We start from the raw sequence: 20,094 nt of genomic DNA, 5'->3' as shown, positions 1-20,094 counted from the left end.
CAAAAACGAGTAAGACGGCTTCAATTAATAACTTTTAATAAATACTCGAACAAAAGTACTGTTTATATGTCCTAAAAATCACGTTACCAGCATCAAAAAACCCTAAAGTTTCCAAGGGAGGAGGACCCCATTTAACCCTGGGGTGCTTTCCATACACTCCGGAAGGGCATCGAAATCTCCGGTAAACCCCCACCCTCGATTTCAAAATCCTCGCTACGCCGCTGTAAGCTCTCATAACGTCGTAGATAATATATTTTGTGAATTCGTAGTTATGCATAGTGCCTTTTAGTACCATTCATCGCACCAAAGCATTATTTACTGCGACGGTGGTTTGTAAGTTTAGTTAGTTAGTAATTTAAATTAAATCAACAGCATTATAAAATGAATATGGTTTCAAAATACTTCCATGAGATATCCCACATAGTATTGTAGTTGATAAATAATAGTTGAAATGATACGAGCGACGGAATCGGCCAATCAGTGGTCACGGAACGGTTGGTATGAGGGGAGGGAGATCACGTGAGTACACGATCTCTGCTTGAATGCAGTCCACAGCACTTAGTCCGTCGAATGGGACGTTAATCCGTGGTCCCCTCAGCCCACGGTGGCCTCCTTCAAATACCATACCATACCACGTGACTATTTAAATCTTTCAGGGTCTTAAGACGAGAGGAGAGTGACACATGAGAATGATTATTCCGAAGGCTCTGCTTCAGTGGCTCGCTCTGGCGGCGGTGGTCGTCTACAGTGAAGGAGAGCTCTCCAAAGAAGACCAAATCCAAGCCCTCCAGGCATACTACGCGCAAGAGACGATCGCTGGTAATGGAGTCGAAGGCGAGCAGTCGGACAGCGCCCGGGCCTTGAACGTGGCGAGTATGATCTACCCAGGTTAGTTCTCAACAACGGAAGCGATCCACATTATTTGCCATGAGAAAAAATCGAAAATCGAACCACGGACCATTTTATTAGCGGACCACTGCGCAGAATACAACGCTATAAAGGCCATTTACTGAGGTTAACGATACGCAAGGTGTCGTAAATATAAAATGGCCGCGGTTTGATTCCAGGGGCGGAATTCTGTACACCGTACCGACGATTGTCGGTGTCGGTAAGCTGGTCCTACCGATATGTCTCGGTACGAACGATTCAGGTGACACGTCCATCGACGATTGTCAGTAATCCCACCGACAGTTGTCGGTAAACCCGTCGCACAGTGGTCGGAAATCGAAAAACGCCGGACAAAAGTCCGAAATGGCTTTATTTGAGGTAGACAATTGAAATTTGGCACAAATACGGGGAAATAGTTGCTGATTTTGAAATATCAAGTCATTTTTATTAAGTCTCAGCCGTTACGGAGTTGCGGAGGCTTAAACATGACGAAATATCGAAAAACACTCCATTTATCATTTTTCTTCGCAAATGTAAAAAGTTACGCAGATGGTAGAGCAGTGGATGGATTTTCATGAAATTTTTAACATGTTCATCTGTCATTATAATTTCTTGCCTGTACTTTGCATAAGTTTCAGACATTTTTGTTGATATTTGTGTGCTGTAATGTATCAAAATGGCGGAAGCTTTTTTCAAGCAAAATTTCACTTAAAGCAGTCATTATCTTTTTTATAAGAAATATGTATGTCGAGATATTTCGTAATAATACTAATAAAACATATTTAAACGTTTGTCTGCAAAAGGTTTGGGAAAAAGTTTGCGGCCCTGAGAGAAAATTCGAATTTTCGACCGCACGTTACGGTCCGGCTCCACGCGGCGGACCCCGGTAATATCGATTGCGTGTGATGGTTGAAGTTGTTTGCACCTAAATTCCTCAAATTTGCCTTTTTCAAGCAAAAAACACTTTTGTGGATTTCCTAAGGTTCTATATCGAAGATATTTTGAAAGCAGTATTGGTCATTAGGTCATAAAATGGCGGACATTTTGTTAGGCAAAAGTTAACATAAAGTAGTCATTATCTCTGGTTTTAGAAAAATGTATATAATGATTTTTTGTCAGGGTATTAAGTAAACATAATTTTAAAGTATTCTGCAAAAATCTGCGGAAAACGTTTGCGACCCTGAGAAAAAATTCCAATTTTCGATCGCGTTTCGCGGCCCGGCTCGGCTCAGCGCGGCCTCGAAACTCCGACTCCCCGCACTGACGAATTTCTGAGGACCTTAATGTCCTGTATTCGCCTTACTCAAGACATCCATGCTGTCAATGATAACCAAATGTCATATATTTATTATCATGGAGGGATACTATATCCAGCACATGTGTTGGTAGACTGTTGCCGGGTCTACACTAGTAACTTAAGTGACTACTTAAGTTGGCTCTGTATTTAAGTTGGTAGTGTAGGCGTACTTCTTGTAGGCCAGCTTCATTTAAGTACACTCCACTTAAGTCATCTTAGAACCCACTTAAATTGCGTAGGCAACTGTTTCCGCACGGTTGAAGCTCTTCAAGTGTTGTAAATGGCACAAAATACCCATCTCACTTCTGAATCATCCCGTTGATTATGTTCTAAGTCGTGCTGTATTCTATGATGTGGTTATTGAGCGTTCTATTTCGTTAGTTAATTTCTAGTGTTGGCGTTATTAATTCGACGACTTTATTTTGTAGTGTTTCTCATCTTATTGTTGGTTTTATTTCCGTTGAAAGTAATTGCTATGCCTGTTGCTCACGGTGAAACTCGATTTATAAAACTTGGAAACGTTTTAAGGAATTTTAAGACTGACAATGAGACGACGGCAGAGGATCCGTTAAAACAGTTTATTTTCCATGGTGTCATAATCGAAAATAACGTAAACGAATGCACTCAGTAACTTCCCACACACTGTTATTGAAACTATTGCATAGGGCTTTAATGTTAGTCCTAGTGTTTTTCTTTTTGTAGTGTTTTTCGATATTTCGTCATGTTTAAGCCTCCGCAACTCCGTAACGGCTGAGACTTAATAAAAATGACTTGATATTTCAAAATCAGCAACTATTTCCCCGTATTTGTGCCAAATTTCAATTGTCTACCTCAAATAAAGCCATTTCGGACTTTTGTCCGGCGTTTTTCGATTTCCGACCACTGTGCGTCGGTACGTACCGACGATTTCGAAACGCTCGGTAGGACCTACCGACAAATTTTAAGCAACATGGCGGACTTTTGTTTACACTTTTCGGCCTAAGCTGACGATTTTAAATCATAATCTACGACGCTACATCCATGGAAGCGCTCTAATTGTATGTTATTTATAATAAAAATGATTCATTAGACACTTGAAACGTAAAATTTACGTAGTGGGAGCAGTATTTAACTTTGCCAATGTTACACGATTATTACATTATGCGTTCCAATAGCGTAAGGTATTTAACATTATACATATTCCGTCATTTGACGAATATAAGGTATATCTTTGTTTTACATTACTCACAACAAGACACGATAGGTATCTATTGCTGATTCGTAAAATTTGAACCAGAAATTAAGTTATATTTTCAACAAAAGCGAATGGGCTGCTATAAGGGATTGATGCACTTTCAATGAAATATATACGTGGACATTTCGTTCACTTTTATATTAACTTCAATACCCTATGTGAGCATCTGAGAATGGGGTTTTAATGTGATTAAATGTTTATATTAAATGTGTATAATAATGTTTATATTAATGTTTATGTTTATGGATGATTCAATACCTATATTTACATAGAGATGAGTATTGTTGTTGTTGTTGATCTCTGCTAATAAATTGGAGTAGTATCAAATGGTGATCGATGCGAGAGATATCTTTATTATTTACCGGCCATCAGTCACAACAAGTTGGCGACGAGGATTAAAAAAAAAAGAAAGATTGTGAAGTGCAAAGACCAGAAAAAACCTTGTCGACGCTTATTTACGTAAATTTAACCCGGATATAATGGACTCAAAACAGCTCAAAGAATTACTTTCTGCGCTGACTTCCGTCATCAAAAATCAGCAAACCACACCAGCTCCGCAGATAATTCCATTTGAAGCCTACGACGCAAAAACTGAAAAGTTTTCTTCGTATATGGAACGCTTCAATAATTACTGCGATCTCAAGAACGTCAGCGATGATATAAAAAAGGCTCAACTCCTGCGTTCATCGATCGGAAAAGATCACTACAATAATCTTGCTGCATTTCTGGGACCAGATGATCCTATTAAAGAAATCGATTTCAAAACCTTGAAGGCTCATTTTGAGAAAATGCTGTCACCATCAGTCTCAACGGTCGTCTCACAGCATTATTTTCTCAGCATTACTCAACAGCCGCATCAATCAATTTCGGATTTCGTCGTATCGCTGAAGGGAAAGCTTAAAGACTGTGATTTCTACGCTACTTGTCCTACTACCACGTGCAAAAAGAAGTTCTCAATAGCTGATATATTCCTCCGTGCTCAGTTTATCAGAGGCCTGAAGGATAGCTGGATACGAGAAGCGATACTGCAAGAGACAAATCTCAAGGATTTCGACGGAATCCTGACGAAAGCCACATCACTAGAAGCATCTCGCTTCGAATCGGGACAGTTGAGTAAATCGCCTGAGAAGACATCGGATCAAGCCGCAGATACAAATAAGATTTATCGTCGTCAAGAAGGAAAACGGCGCAGTCGCCGGAGTTCCGAATCTCAAGATAATCGCCGTCAGTCCAACTCTCATCCGCGTCATTTTTCCCATTCCCGCAATTCTAGAGGGCATATTAATTATCGGTCATTAGGTCTCGATGGTATTTGCCTCAAATGTGGTCGCACAAACCATAAATCGCGAGATTGCAGAACAATGCGCGAATCTCTAAAGTGCATTTCCTGTGGGAAAATCGGTCACATTTCCAAAGTCTGCATCACCACCCTGCTCCGTAAATCGAAGACCAACACCCTGTCGTCTCAGCGGTCTCAAGAACAAGAAGAAGATCGTCATTCAAACAATGATTATGGCATCACTCGCATCGAAGACACTGAGGATTTGTATGAAGTTGGACCAGACACCGATAAATACATCGTAACAGTCACTCTCAATAACAAGCCGCAGTCGTTCGAAGTGGATTCAGGTGCGCGTTTCTCTTTAATCTCAGAACCCGATTTCAACAAACTTGGACTTAGTATACCGCTTCAACCGACATCAATTTCTTTCCGCTCATACTCAGACCACGTTATCAAACCCAAAGGCAAAGTTACTGTCTCGGTTACCTATAATAGGAAGTCAATGGACGCCGATCTATTTATAGTACCAGCAGGGCATGATGCTCTACTCGGACGAATGTGGATTCGTGGACTCGGAATTAGTCTAAAAGAAATAGATAACCATGAATCAGGTCTTCGCACTGTCAATGTGAAAGTAGTCACCTCACTAGAAGACATCTTCAAGAAATATGAACAAATTTTTGAAGAAAGAATCGGGTGTGTTCCAAACGTCGAAGTACATCTTCAACTTAGAGAAGGCGTGACACCCATTTTTAACCGTGAACGAGATGTTCCTTTTGCATTGAGAGAGAGAGTTGAAAGAGAGTTATCCACATTGGAAAAACAAGGTGTCATCACTCCCATTATATCAAGTGACTGGGGATCGCCACTCGTGGTAATACCTAAGCCCGATGGAGGAGTGAGGCTATGCGTAGACTACAAATGTGGGGTGAATTCTAGACTCGTTGCATCAAATTACCCCATCCGCAGAATAGACGAGGTTCTCCACAGCCTCAGAGGTTCCAAGTATTTTTGCAAATTGGACTTGTACAAGGCTTACCTGCATTTACGGGTCGATGAAGAAGGGAGCAAGATTCAAACGATTTCAACACACAAAGGCACGTTCCGAATGAATCACCTCAGCTTCGGGATTAAGACTGCTCCAGCGGAATTCAATCGCATTCTAGGTCAATTGTTGAATGGCTTACCAAAGGTGGAGGCATACTTCGATGACATTATCTGTCATGGTTCAGATCTTGAAGAATGTACCAGAAATCTTACTGCATGTTTGGAACGCCTCAGAGAGAATGATCTTCATCTCAATCGTGCCAAATGTTCATTCTTCAAGGAAAGCATCAGTTATCTTGGTCATGTAGTGTCGCATAATCAGATTCAAAAGTGCCCAGTTAAAATTCAAGCAGTTTCTCAAATGCCACGACCAAAGGATTTAGGTGAGTTGAGGAGATTCCTGGGCTTAGTAACATATTATTCCAGGTTTATTCCAGACTTCTCTTCAAAGTCCTATCCACTACGCCGCTTGCTAAGAACGGGTGAACGCTTCGTTTGGTCTGCTGCTGAAGAAGCTGCCTTCGTAAATCTCAAATCAGAGTTGTGCTCGGATAGACTACTCATTCCATTCGATCCATCAAAGCAAGTCATACTCACAACTGATGCCTCACCAACTGGGATAGCTGCAGTACTTAGCCATGATATTGATGGTCATGAGCGCCCAATTGCTTATGCCTCACGAGCTCTGACGCAGGCTGAGTCTAATTATAGTCAGCTTGACAGAGAGGCCTTGGCCATTATATATGCAACAACGCACTTCTTCAACTACATTTTCGGAAAGCGTTTCGTTCTCGTCACAGATAATGAGCCACTCTCAAGGATTTTTCACCCAGATCGTCCACTACCACAGATGACCTCTTCGCGTTTACTGAGGTATGCATCTTTTCTCAGTGGTCTTGATTACACAGTTCGATGCAAGAAGGGGAGAGAGAATGAGAATGTTGACTGTTTATTTCGCGCCCCAGCCTCTACATCTAGTCCTTCTCTAGAAATCTCTATCGATCAAGAAATCAACGCTTTGCATGCTGAAACCCTGCTACAAATCTCGAGCGCATCAATCACTGCAGATATTGTTGCTGAGGAAACCGCCAAGGATCCAGAGTTGCAAGCGCTTCTACAGGAGCTCAAGACCAGCCGCAAGGATAGCCCGCACACTGTCTCTGGTGACATGTTGTTCCGCTCTGATCGTGCAGTAATTCCGAAGTCACTCCAAGCACAAATTCTTAAAGAGCTTCATATGTCGCATTTGGGAGTCACGAAGATGAAGCAACTTGCCCGGAGATACGTGTACTGGGAAGGGTTAGACAAAGATATAGAACGTCTTTTTAAGAGTTGCGAGCCCTGTGCTAAGGTCCGCCACAGTCCGCCGAAAGCGCCGATTCATCACTGGAATCAGCCTGATGAGAATTGGGAGAGGGTGCATATCGATTTTGCAGGGCCATTTGATAGCCAATTTTTCCTAATGTGTGTGGATGCAAGGTCGAAGTGGGCAGAAGTCCGCATGATCCATGGCGCTCCATCCTCTGCCAAAACAATCGTTACGCTGGAGGGCATCTTTTCAGTACATGGCTACCCTTCCGTAATGGTGTCGGACAATGCAAGCATCTTCAGGAGCGAAGAGTTCCTAAAATACTGCAAAGAGCGAGGAATATTCCAGAAGTTCAGCGCACCTAATCACCCAGCCACAAATGGACTTGCGGAACGCAGCATCCAGACATTGAAGAGGAGGCTTATAGCTGCTGCTGATGATCCTACTCCACTAACCACCAAGTTACGGGACATTATGTTCCGCTATAGGGCAACACCTTTGGCCTCAGGTCGGACTCCTGCAGAGCTGTACTTAAAGAGGAGGATCCGCACTCGTCTCGATGCCCTGCTTCCCAACTGCAAAGCTTTTGTCCCAACAAAACATACTAACTCACGAATTCGCAGTCTCCAGTTGGGGGAGAGAGTACAGGTGAAGATTTATGCAGGAATTCATCACAGTTGGCAGTTTGGCATCGTATTAAAGAAGCTCGGCAATTGCCATTACATCGTAAAGTTGGATAACGGTCGAATCATAAAACGTCACATCAATCAGCTGATAGCCACCTTGGTTCCGAAGAAACAAGTCACATTCTCGCCTTTGTTTCCACAACACACAATGGGTGTGCCATCCTCAGCAGGAGCTGCAGGGGTGCCTCCTGATTATCAATTGCCGCCAACCCACCAATCGCCGCTGGCACCTTCTCCTCCGCAAGTCGTTCGACCAACCCCGTCTCCTTCGGCCAGTAGCCTCCTACCGCACCTTCCCAGGAACCGGCAAAAGCCGACCTATCTTAAAGACTATGTTGTCTTCAAATAAGTGGGGGAGAACTAATGTGATTAAATGTTTATATTAAATGTGTATAATAATGTTTATATTAATGTTTATGTTTATGGATGATTCAATACCTATATTTACATAGAGATGAGTATTGTTGTTGTTGTTGATCTCTGCTAATAAATTCGGGTAGTATCAAATGGTGATCGATGCGAGAGATATCTTTATTATTTACCGGCCATCAGTCACAACAGGTTTATAATGAAAATAACTCTCCTACCTTCGTAAGTACTCTTGAGAGCATCAGACAGCAAAGACGAAATAGAAAAAGCATATTGCTACCATATTTTAAAAGAATGCAAATGGCATCACTTAACTCCTCGCACTCTTTGACATCGTTACCGGTGCACAAAATTTCCCGTCAAATTAATGCTGAATTTACTTCACCATACTAACCAAACACCCTACGGGACTTAAATACAGGTTTTTATTATTACTATAAGAGCACTGAGTAGGAACGTACCGTGTATTCCATCGGAAGAAAGGGGCAAATAAAAAGAATGATTGCACGAAAGAAGGAAACATTTAATGAATTATTCATTATAAAACTACAAACATTTCATTGCAACACGAGAAAACCTTCATACCTTCAACGGTTTATCACAAATTAACACTGATGCAGTGTATTTAGTCCAAGTCATATCAACACAAAATTGTTTGAAATAATGCACAAATGGTATCAAAATGCAAACGTTAACACTTCCAAATAGATAGCGTAAAGTATGTCACTCGTTCACAATCACAACACTTGATTCCACGACATCCGTGCAATCTCGGTGTTTTTCTCCACGAATGTATTTTAAATAGCCCAAAATGTGATTTCAAGCGACAAAAATGTTTTCTAATTAAATAATTACCTTTGTGGAAATATCGGACTTACGGCGAATAATGAGGCAAACGATGTAAACAAGCCGTGGCTGAAGATGAAGGTACATTGTTACAATACTAATAAAAATAATTTCGTCACTGCTAATCATAAGAATAAAATTATAATAAGCGTAGGTGAACAATTATGTAGCAGATAAAGTCCTCTTCAAGACAATTATACCAGAAAATTCCGACGCATTAAGCACCAAATGTTGCCGATATTTTTCTATCAACGACCGTTGAATCCTTGAATATAAAGGCTTTTTTAATTGGGCTAGAAAAAATCCGATGGTAAATACAGCAAAATCTCCGAATACAAGCCACATTGCACTGCATTATAGAAGGGCGTCGGTATCCGTGTACAGAATTCCGCCCCAGGTCAAAGAGGAGTTTTCCGCAGCAAATCAAAAGTTCACCGCCATTGTGGGTAGAGGTTCATAATATACGGCAACAGGGGGGTTATTTCGTATTTCCGACTTAGGGCTATAATTTGGGATGACGACATTTATTTAACAGGCATTGTTTGGAAGTTCAGTAAGTGACCGCCTAGGCTACGCTAACGGCGCTCTTGTTCCGGCTCACAAAAAGGGCTCATTCCGTCGGTAACGGTTCAATAGGGTGGTTTCCTTATATTTTTAATTGCCTACATAGAAATATTATTACTCCTGGAGTACGCATTTCACGCTCATTGATTATCGAATCACGACATCTATTTTTCGTGATTAAATGAAAAGTGAACATTTTCAAGCGCGCGAAAACGCGACGGCTAAGAATGAATGCTGGGAAAAGTCCGTGTGACCAATTTCTGGTTCCAGCTGTCGCCTTATGAGGCGACCTTGAGGCGAGGCTTGAGCGCTGATACGACGCAGGATGCTAGCAGGTAGCTGAGTACCCTGCTAGCTGATAGCGCTTGGCTTAAATAAGGATTATTAATACCCTATCGAACGAAGAAAACTTTCTGACATTAGCCAGTTTTAATAGGTGATTATTAAGACATGTTCCCTCGAGCTGTGTGCCTCATGCATGCATTGGTAATCTCAGGCAATGTAAAACTCCTCTCTACTCGTATTGAAACTAGGTCCCTGTGACGTCACGTGGATTGGCATCGCATGGGCGCCAATCTGGCCTTTTTCAAATGAGGTTAAAATTGACCACTGCCATTCGTCTAAACTGAGATTTATAAAACCAAATAATTTGTATATTATGAATACACTAATGGTGGGTAAGGAATCGCAACCAATGCATTCCGTTTTCTTTGATTAAGGAAACTACCCTATTCTTTCTTATCATCGTTGTAGCCTCGAGGTTTCTCAACGTAACTATCTCGGTGGTCACGGCTTCGAGAATGCGCAATCGATTGAACGATTCATTTTAAGAAATCGAAAAGCGGCTCTCCGAATGTGGTCATTGTAATGCGGAAGTACAGAATAACCCCCCGAACTGATGTTCGACTGAAATATGCGATATATTCCACAGTAGGCCGAAAATGAATTTTTAATGTTTTCGGGACCATCGGGTCTTTAAAATCAGTAACAAGAGTTTCGTCTGCGTTCCAGTGGCCCTCTTCCAAAGGAAAAGCTAACTGCTGCATAACGCGGTATATGCATAACATTTGCCATAAATATGTCCTCCGGAAAGTTGGTGTAATTGATGTCGCTGGGAACATCCGAATGAACGCCCCAAACCCTGGAATTTTCGATGATAAAATTACGTATTAAGATTCGCAGATTTTAGGAGTTTCGTTTTTACGAGGTTACCGCATTCTACTTGAAGTTATGTAATATATTGCTTACTTTTTGTAACAATTTTAATGCTATATAGATTTTTTATTAAAATAATTGGGAACCAAATAGGTTTATTAAATTGCTGCGTTGGCTAATGTTACAACTTGTACAAAGTTTGGGACAACCAAAGTGACATTTAATACCAAGATAGAATGCCTCAGCTATATTCTACGGAAAATGTTTGAGCGATCAAAAGGTTGAAACAATATTATTTTCAACAATCTCTGCATGCTGCAACCAATTATTGCGTAACAAAGTATGATCGATGGAAACGATTAACATGATGATAAATATAAAATCAATCGCTCAACAAAATCCGTATTTACTATGAACTTTCCAAATTATTACCTGTAAAAGTAATGCTGCCGTTTTGCACTAATCCTAGGATTGCGGAATGAGGGATTTGCTTATTTTCAAGCCAATTTGCCCGCTTTCACGTCGCACAATTCACAAATTTGGCAAGCTTCTGCGAACATCCAATATTGACATGATGCTGCTTTTATTTCGATGTTCATTTTTTTGCCTTAGAATAAAATGCAACATTTGGGAAAGTTAAATCGTTCAGAAGCGGAAATGGCACTACTCCATTTTTGGTGATATATTTTTAACCGATAGTGCGTGCACTGTAGGTATAATGTGCTTACGTCAGAGAAGTAGTTTAACCAGCTAAAAAATAGCTGAAAAGGTCTTTGTGTATCTAATTGTAAGATCAAAATCCCAAAAGTCCCAAAAATATCCCGACGGGGGAAAATGCCGCCATATTGTAAATCGACCGCCATGTTGGATTTCCTACCAAACATGCAACAAAAGAAAATTCAAAATTCTTTTAGGAGCGGAAGTGGCGCCACTTTTGGAGACATGCTTTTTTGACCCGTTAACGAAAACGGTTGTCAACCCAAGTTGATGTAAGTAATATTTCTTTAAAATTGACGCAGGAACCAAGTACTGCGGCCCAGGGAATATATCGGACGCAGACATCCCGCCGGAGCAGTATCTGGCGGCGGAAGACGCTTGCTGCAAAGCCCACGACGAATGCACACCTTTCATCAGGCCTGGCGAGACTGAAACCACATTGGGACTGACCAACCAATGCCCCCTCTTGAAGTGAGTGCAACCTCTACGATACATCCTATGCCATCAATACAGTCGCAGAGATGATATCTTCCCACATAGCAGAAATACGTCTCGGATTCGTCTCTGAAACGTGTCGAATTTCACATGTTATGTCTCGGAGACATTGTAAGAGCTTCATAGACGTCTCTGAGACTTCTCTGAGATGTCTTTATGTTCAAATAAGTGGTCTCTGAGATGTCTCATGAGGCTTTGTACTAAGGTATGCTTTAAATTTAGGCAAAAAAATAATTAAATGCAAATTATACAGTTATGGCCTACTTTTCTCGATCATTTTTAGCCAAAAAATTTTGATGGATGGCCTTTTGAAAATAAGAAACCCATATTAATGTAATTAATGTCGTGATTTTAATAATCAAAACTGCAGAATTGTACCGAAAATTATGTATGGAAGGCATTGATGGCGTTTAAATACGTTTTTAAAAAAATCCTGAACGTCTCACGATTACATCTGTGAGACATCTGTGAGACATACGTGATATTCGAGACCATAGTGAGACGTCTCGGAGAGGTTCGTTGCTATGTGGGTTCCCCACCCCCTTAAATAGTACGGGTTGATTATCGAGGCGAAGGTGGTCATCGAAAGTGTCAACGATCCAGTTAATTCGATTTCGAGGTCATGTGATGACGAAGGGTAGCGATCGCGCATGACAATTTTTTTAAATACCTCCAACGAGGGGATGAGCTCCGGTCATCGCCGTGTTGATTAAAAATGAGCATCGAATTTCCAATGGTGCCCGTGGTACAACGAATATCACAAAAGAACATTCTCAAATCGGCAACTATATGAGTGGTCATTCATCGTGCATTTGAATGGGTTTACAAAATTCACCACTTGCGCCGTTGACGAGCGAAGCGACCCGAATTTTTACGGAGAAATAAGCTGTAATCAGCGACGTTCACCATGATTTATATTCATGATGATGTGATCCTCCAAATTCATAACTTTTCAAGGCTCTTATTCTCTCTCATTGCAATTACTACACTGCAAAATATCAGACAAAAGTGGTTCGCTCCGCACCCATCGCCCCCCTGCGGGCATTTTTGAAAACCTCATTAAAACAGATCGAAGTGGCAATAGAAATTAACCTTCTATTGGATGGTATGGGGCCTCCTCTGTTATCATAATCCCTTTCATGCTTATACTAATAGCAACGAAGTCATTCACGCGGCTAGATATCTCCTTCGTTGGGGTTGGTTCGATAGCTGTCTTAGGAAATGGAGGTCCTCACAGAGTATAGATAAAAAGTAGATGCCGGGAACCCTCTTCGGTGAGTTACACGTGTGCCCATCATAGATATGTACGTCGTGACGAGGGGACTTTAAACAGCAATGAGCGCCGGAGGAAAAATTAGGTACATATCAAAATTAAATACAATATATGTATATTGAAATATTTTAAACTTTACTCGCCAATGCAAGGTCACTGACCTTCACTAGAATTATTTTTCTTGGTACCCAAAATGCACAAAAATTATTTACCATTCGCTAATTGTGTGCGAGTCACGTGAGTAAATAAAGCCTGAATCACACGATCACTTTTTCCGTCCCTCTTAATTATCACTCTAGCGATCGCTTTTCGCAACGGGAAAAGTGATCGCTCTAGTGATCATTTTTCTGAATCACACGGTCACTCCCGCCGTCGCTTTTCGTATCATTTCCGATATCACAGTTCGTTGTCAATGGACCCGCATAACGAAAATATATAGCGTGTTTGTTTATCTATGTCGTTCGTTATATTGTCAAACGTTGCGCTGCAATCGCTCCATACGGGAATGCGTTCTGTTTGGCTGATATGGGGTTTTAGTGACGGTTTCATCGACGGAAAAAGCGACCACACGAGTGATGAAAAAAGTGATGGGAATCCTCATCATTGAAGTGATAGCGAAAAACGATCATTTCCCGAGTGATCAGTCGAGTGATCGCTGGAGTGATCATTATAAAATGAAGAAAAAAATTATCGTGAGATTCATGCTTAACACGTTCCCATTGAGCTGTTAGAGGTACGTTGGTAGATATAGTAGTGATGTCACCCAAGTCAACTCGATTATCGGCGCTGCGAAAACAAAAAATCTTAATTTTACATTTCATGGCAATCAAGGAAAGACTGATCTTCACCAGAAATAAATTCCTCGGTTCAGTCATAATTAACACTAAAGAGAGAACATAGTTGTTAGCTTGCTTTGTTTCAACGAAAATAAACACATCTTTTAAAGAATCACATGCCATAATCATCCAAAATGAATACAATATAGGTATCTATCTGTTGGAGGAATGCCCGTCTCCATCAATTTCTCTCTGCTACCAATGGGTTTAAAAAGCAGCTACAGTAATATTCACCGCATCAGATTGTTATGAACTACGAGTTATTTAATTTAAATGAGGAAAATATGATTTAAAAAATCAAATCAAATATAATGACGCCAAATGCAGTTCTGAATGAAATGCTAATGATATTGTACTACGTAAATGTACCTACTTAAATGTAAAAGAAAAATCTGAACTTATTATAACGACTTTATTCAAACGATATTGTCAATTAATTTAGTGCATTCATGTTTTTCATTGATTCTGGTTTTACTACTCATCTTAAGCTATAGAATTACGAGCAAGTAAGTCTTGAACATTCAAGAGCCTCCAGCCTCACTCTTGAGTAATTTTCCCGGTCTGGAAGACAGTGGCCGTGGCACACATTTCTTTTCCAAAGCTACAATCTGTAGGGATTATAAGAAGGTATTTCTTTCCGCAGGTTCGAATGCCAATGCGACAACGCACTCTTCACGTGTTTAAAGAGCGTTGGCTCCGAGGATGCCAATAGGATTGGCAACATCTATTTCAACAAGGTGACCAGGAACTGCTTCAAATTCGAATATCCAGTCAAGTGCAAATATAATATTCTATTCTTCTGGAGTATATTGCGGCCCACCTCGTGAGTATACAAATACATGTTCCCAAATGAAGTATCGTTGTTAAAACCATAAAACATTAACCTTAAAATTTACTTGATAGCAGATTCCATTTGACTCTTTATTGGCAACTCCTTAAACCCTTTATCACCCAATGATGCTTCTAAGCAGCATAAAAATGCTTTTGCACTTTCAGTTCTATTCACGAGATATTTAAACGACGTGTTCTTTTGTGCCGTAAACTTTAATGGCGGAATCTGTAACTGCCACAATAATTATGATTGAGTAAAATATTTTCACATTTTTCGAGTGAAAAGTCTTGAATTTTAATTTATCCTAAAGCAGCTCTGGGTTATAAAGAGTTAACGCCGATATTTTTCATTCTTCAATGGTGATTTGAATTCTATACCATCAAAATATATTCAAATAATTGTTATCTTATTAAAATCTGCATGCTACAGGTATCTAACAAGGACAGTCCCTCAAGGCTCATCACCAGCCCTCGTTCCAATTTTGCTAGATGATAGGAAATGGATGCCCTTGAGGTGTAGTTTTTGTTTCAGCCGACAACGCTCAATACTTTTCGAGATATTTCCGAATGGAAAGAACCAGGAGAACGTCCATCATGCAACTCGCAACGCAACAATGGACCCTTGTTTTCCGTTGCTAGGACGAAGAGTACCGACAGTGTATTGTCGTGATGTGGGTTGCATAAATCGAGGCGTTTCCCTGCCTAGTAACACCAAAAGGATTATATCTGTATATTTTTAAGATTTCGAAATGCATCGGTACACGGATTTGAAAATCTGTATATAAAACATCTTTCATGCATGTCTGATGATCCATGGTTACGGTGTAAGGATGTTATTTGTATATTTTAAAGATTCTGGTATGCATCAAAGACCATGGATATGAGATATGTATAATATACAGATTTACGACGAGTTACACATATTTTATCTATATAAAATCCATATTATGGCAGCAGATATAATACGCATAATATCTAGATATTATCTGCGTGGTAGAGGACATTTGCATGTATTTTATACAGATATAATATGTATTCAGTGTATACTATGATACGTATTAAATCTAGATAAAATCCTTTTGGTGCTTCTAGGGCTGGTACATCCCGTCGCTTATATCTCGAAATGTATAGAGCGTTGGCGGCGGAAACAAAAACTACACCTCATGAGTGTCCATTTCCATTGACTTATAAACATTTGACCGATGTCTGGTGGTGACAATTGAGGGACTTTCCTTGTGAGACCAGTCTCGGAATAATGTAACTGTTTCGGTTTCCGAGACTTTTTCTCGATAGTTGTGAATAATGTGTGTCCACTGGTAACAAATTATTGAAGTCTCCGCATGTAGTCTCCAAGAGTGGTCTCACTCACATCTCCACTAGAGTACTACTCAACTCTCGAGACTTAATATCGAGACTTTTGGTCTCCAGTGGACTCGTAGCCTTAAGTCATCACAGAGATCTAGTATGAAATGATTAAAATGCATCATACACGGATTCACGATTATTATTGAAGTGTAAAAACGTCCATATACTCGAAACCCATTAGGAGATTACGATAATCACAGATTTGTACAATCTTGAGGCTGATTGGACAGCAGAGTCTATTTCATTATTTATAAGCTAATATTATAATGGCGGCATTTTGCATCCTTCAGTGCAAAATTGACTTCTATGATATAAAATTGAACACTTATGCTGCAGGTAACAAAGTCAAGGCATTCCTCGCAGCGCTGCCATTTCTCGTCTTGGAAATTGTACAAAATGATTAAAATTCATAAATATACTAGTAGATGGACAATTCAAATATAGAGCAAAAATCGGGAAAAAATGTATATATTCTACAACAATTAAGAGATAACGATTTGGATTCTAGTTTTATTTAGTTATAATCTTATTATCTAGTTTTGGCAAGTAATAATCTATTTGGATTTAAGTTTACTTTTGCTGTTGGTAACGATCACAATGCACAAGGTTCCTACTGGCTCACTATTTGCTTTGCAAGGATTCCTAATAATGTTACAATAAGCATTGGCCCTTAAATTCTTGAACTGATATAATTGGTTTCGCTAGGATGATAATCTTAGAGGCCAATTCCTAGAAAAAAATGAGGATAAATTAATAACATCAAATCTTAACGAAAAAATTTTTTCTTCACAGCTTTGGGGTGCCAATTGAAAACAATAACGAAAAATTAACGAGTATCTTCCATGATGAGCCAATAAAAGACGGATGAAAAACACAACGAAAAAATGATGACAACTTGTTATTTTTTCCGTTGATTTAGCCAAGTTCCATGTCATTATTTTTCTATGGACTTTTTCTTTTCATTGACGTTTGCGCACTAATATTATAACGGCGTCATTTCGCATCCAACATTAAGTTGGATGGAGAGTTAAGTGTAGGTAACAAACGCTCCCTAAAGATATCACCCCATTGATATTTTCCATTTTTCGATGGTGAATTGAAGTCTATATGATCATACATACTATCCCAAATGGAGCTCTTTATGCTGCACGTACCTCAAGTCAAAAGTTTTTCGCTGTGTCATTTCAAATTTAAACCGATCGCAAGTGTTTCTCTGCCGCAATAGGGTGGTTTCCTATTATTTTTTTATTGCCTAAATCGAAAGAACTCCTGGAGTACCCATTTCACGCTCTTAGATTTTCGAATGACGATATCTATTTTTCGCGATTAAACGAAAAGTGAAAATTTTCAAGTGCGCGAAAACGCGACGGCTAAGTAGGAATGATGGGAAAAGTCCGTGTGACATATTTCTGGTTCCCGCTGCTGCAAAGTGAGGTGACCTTGAGGCGAGGCTTGAGCGCTGATACGACGCAGGATGCTAGCAGGTAGCTGAGTACCCTGCTAGCTGGTAGCGCTTGGCTTAAATTAGGATTATTAATACCTAATCAAACGAAGAAAACTTTCCGACCTTAGGCAGTTTTAATAAGTGATTATTAAGACATGTTTCCCTTAGCTCTGTGCCTCATGCATGCATTGGTAATCTCAGACAGTGTAAAACTCTTATCCTCTCGTGTAGAAACTGTGACGTCACGTGGAGTGGCATCGCATGGGCGCCAATCTGGCCTTTTTCAAATGAGGTTAAAATTGACCATTAATATTCGTCTAAACTGGGATTTCTAAAACCAAATAATTTGTGTATTATGAATACACTAATTGTGGGTAACGAATGGCAATCAATGCATTTCGTTTTCTTCGATGAAGGAAACTACTCTATTATTTCGCGGATCTCGTTGGATATTTCACGAGTGAGAAGGCATTGGATGTCATTAAAATTGCATTGCATTGTGTCGCAGGTGCAGCAGCTGCTTCGACTACTGCACGGACTACTCAGCATCCATGGCCTGGCACTGGCGACCGACCGCCTTCTTCAAAGACTCGGACACCGCACTCACCAATCCTCCGTCTTGCTGAGTCAAACCTGACAATGAGACTCCACCTCACCGCGTGCTATTGTTATTATCATCATCTTGTTGCCGGGCGACCATATCACTCCGCCAATGAAAGAACTCCGCGTGGGACGAAGAGCCCAACGGCTGACGACGACAATATCTCCTCGTCAGTCTAAACATAATTTATGCTGATCTTAATATTATTTATTGTCGAGTACTAATTAACTAGTACATTATGTAAATTAAACAACGTTTTTCTATAATCTGTATAAATTATATCGACCTCGGTGGCGGTGGGGTAAAGTCCTCGCCTGCCGAACCGTAGATCGCGGGTTCGAATCCCGCCAGGGTAGGTGGTCCCTATCCTAGGGCATGGATGTTTGCGTTCTTCTTTGTTAATCCTCCGTCGTCGTGAAGGCCTCCAAGAGCTGTTTACGGGGAAGTTGGAAATAAAACCATCACTTACAAAAACAACCAACTATCACTAACAACAATTACCAACAATTTTTCAGCAAATGATCACCTAAACAACGGTAGAAAAATCCCTATACTTAGGGGCATTAAGGGAGGTGAATGAGGGAAGTTTTAGAATTGCAGAAGAGTATGAGGAGCGAAATAGGTCAGTTCAAACTATAGTCAGTTAACGTGGAGATGTACATTCTGCTCCGAAAGTCGCCTCAATAGGCGTGCGGCGGTGGCGTTTAAAACAACAGCCGTTAACAAAAAAAAGAAATGGAGAACCTAGCATTTATTAATGACGTGCGAAAAATCCACAGAGGAAAAATCATTCGCCTTGACCGGGATCCGAACTCGGATCCCTCGATTTCCGGCCGAGTGCTTTAGCCAGTTTTCAAGATGGATATACAGAGTTATTTCAAAGTTCATTTCGTTATTTTTTAAAGGCAAAAAAGACATAAGAACAATTAGAACATTCAGAAGGGCGCTGATGCCTTTCGGTAGTCTATTGCTCAAGGTCCTCTCTGCATACAGCTGTCAAAGCTACCGAGGCGTCATTCTCCCCTGTGGAAATTTGTGGACTATACCGGACAAGGTGGTATGATCTGCTGATCATATTACGCGACTAGCAGTCCAGGTCGTGCGCATATGGCGCCGCATGGATTTTTCGCACAAATTGTGCATTGCGGGTGACTCCGATAAAGTTATCACCGTCCGTAAGTCCCGGTATACTTATATAAATTTATTAATGACCTTTGTCGTACAAAGGAAAAACGAATTTACAAACGTAACCTTTCGCGAAAAAATATCTCTCTTAATTTACCGAGTCTTTGGGACCTGGAAATAATAGTGTGGTACTACGATGATGATCTCCGTGTTGCTGATAAAGATATCCATCCACAATTTCTCAAGCAATCTAACCCTATCGCGCAGTCTCCGAGTTTCCGGCAGCCTAATTTGTTTAACATCTGTGTTACCTTTCTGCTCGTCCGTAGCAATTTCACACCAATCGCAAAACCTTCCCACAGTATTTTTTAAGTTCACGGATTTTTTATCCAATATGCTCGCTGATGTCTTTTAAGTGTAACCTTAATTATGTCATTTCTCGAAATCGTTGATAGAGATGAAGATGTCAGAGGAGTGAGCACATTCGATGAATGATATTTACAACCATCGCCGCATTTGATGAATTTTCAATTTTAAATAGCCACAAGGGATTACGCTCGGCATGTATCTCTTTTAATTTATGAATAGTAAGACCTGTTTTTATAGGTATGTCCTATATTTCTTAAAACAAAGTTATTTGAATGAACTCCATCGGTAAATGCCAACCAAGTTAGGCTGGGACAATATTGGTAACCAAGAAACAAAAACCTAAGCATTTTTTCATAAGCTA

At 40.3% G+C, this 20,094-nt stretch overlaps 1 protein-coding gene across 1 annotated transcript; it reads left to right on the top strand.

Moving 5' to 3' along the window:
* Positions 1-689: 689 nt before the first annotated feature.
* LOC124155285 (uncharacterized protein K02A2.6-like) lies at positions 690-18,264 on the top strand. Its single transcript, XM_046529002.1, has 4 exons — positions 690-888; positions 4,836-8,018; positions 11,697-11,865; positions 18,147-18,264. The coding sequence occupies exons 1-4, from the start codon at positions 690-692 to the stop codon at positions 18,262-18,264; spliced, it is 3,669 nt and encodes a 1,222-aa protein (XP_046384958.1).
* The last annotated feature ends 1,830 nt before the right edge of the window (positions 18,265-20,094 follow it).

This window comes from Ischnura elegans, chromosome 3, assembly GCF_921293095.1.
Source record: "Ischnura elegans chromosome 3, ioIscEleg1.1, whole genome shotgun sequence".
Classification (NCBI taxonomy): Eukaryota; Metazoa; Arthropoda; class Insecta; order Odonata; family Coenagrionidae; genus Ischnura; species Ischnura elegans.
The sequence above is the reverse complement of the archived record's forward strand: the minus strand, read 5'-3'. Positions and strand labels throughout refer to the sequence as shown.

Bases quoted from the DNA above. Each gene is read 5' to 3' on its own strand.
- LOC124155285 (XM_046529002.1), top strand. From the start codon at position 690: ATGATTATTCCGAAGGCTCTGCTTCAGTGGCTCGCTCTGGCGGCGGTG. The intron at 8,019-11,696 runs GTAGCCTCCTAC...AAATTGACGCAG, and splicing joins AACCCCGTCTCCTTCGGCCA to GAACCAAGTACTGCGGCCCA. The intron at 11,866-18,146 runs GTGAGTGCAACC...ATTGTGTCGCAG, and splicing joins AACCAATGCCCCCTCTTGAA to GTGCAGCAGCTGCTTCGACT.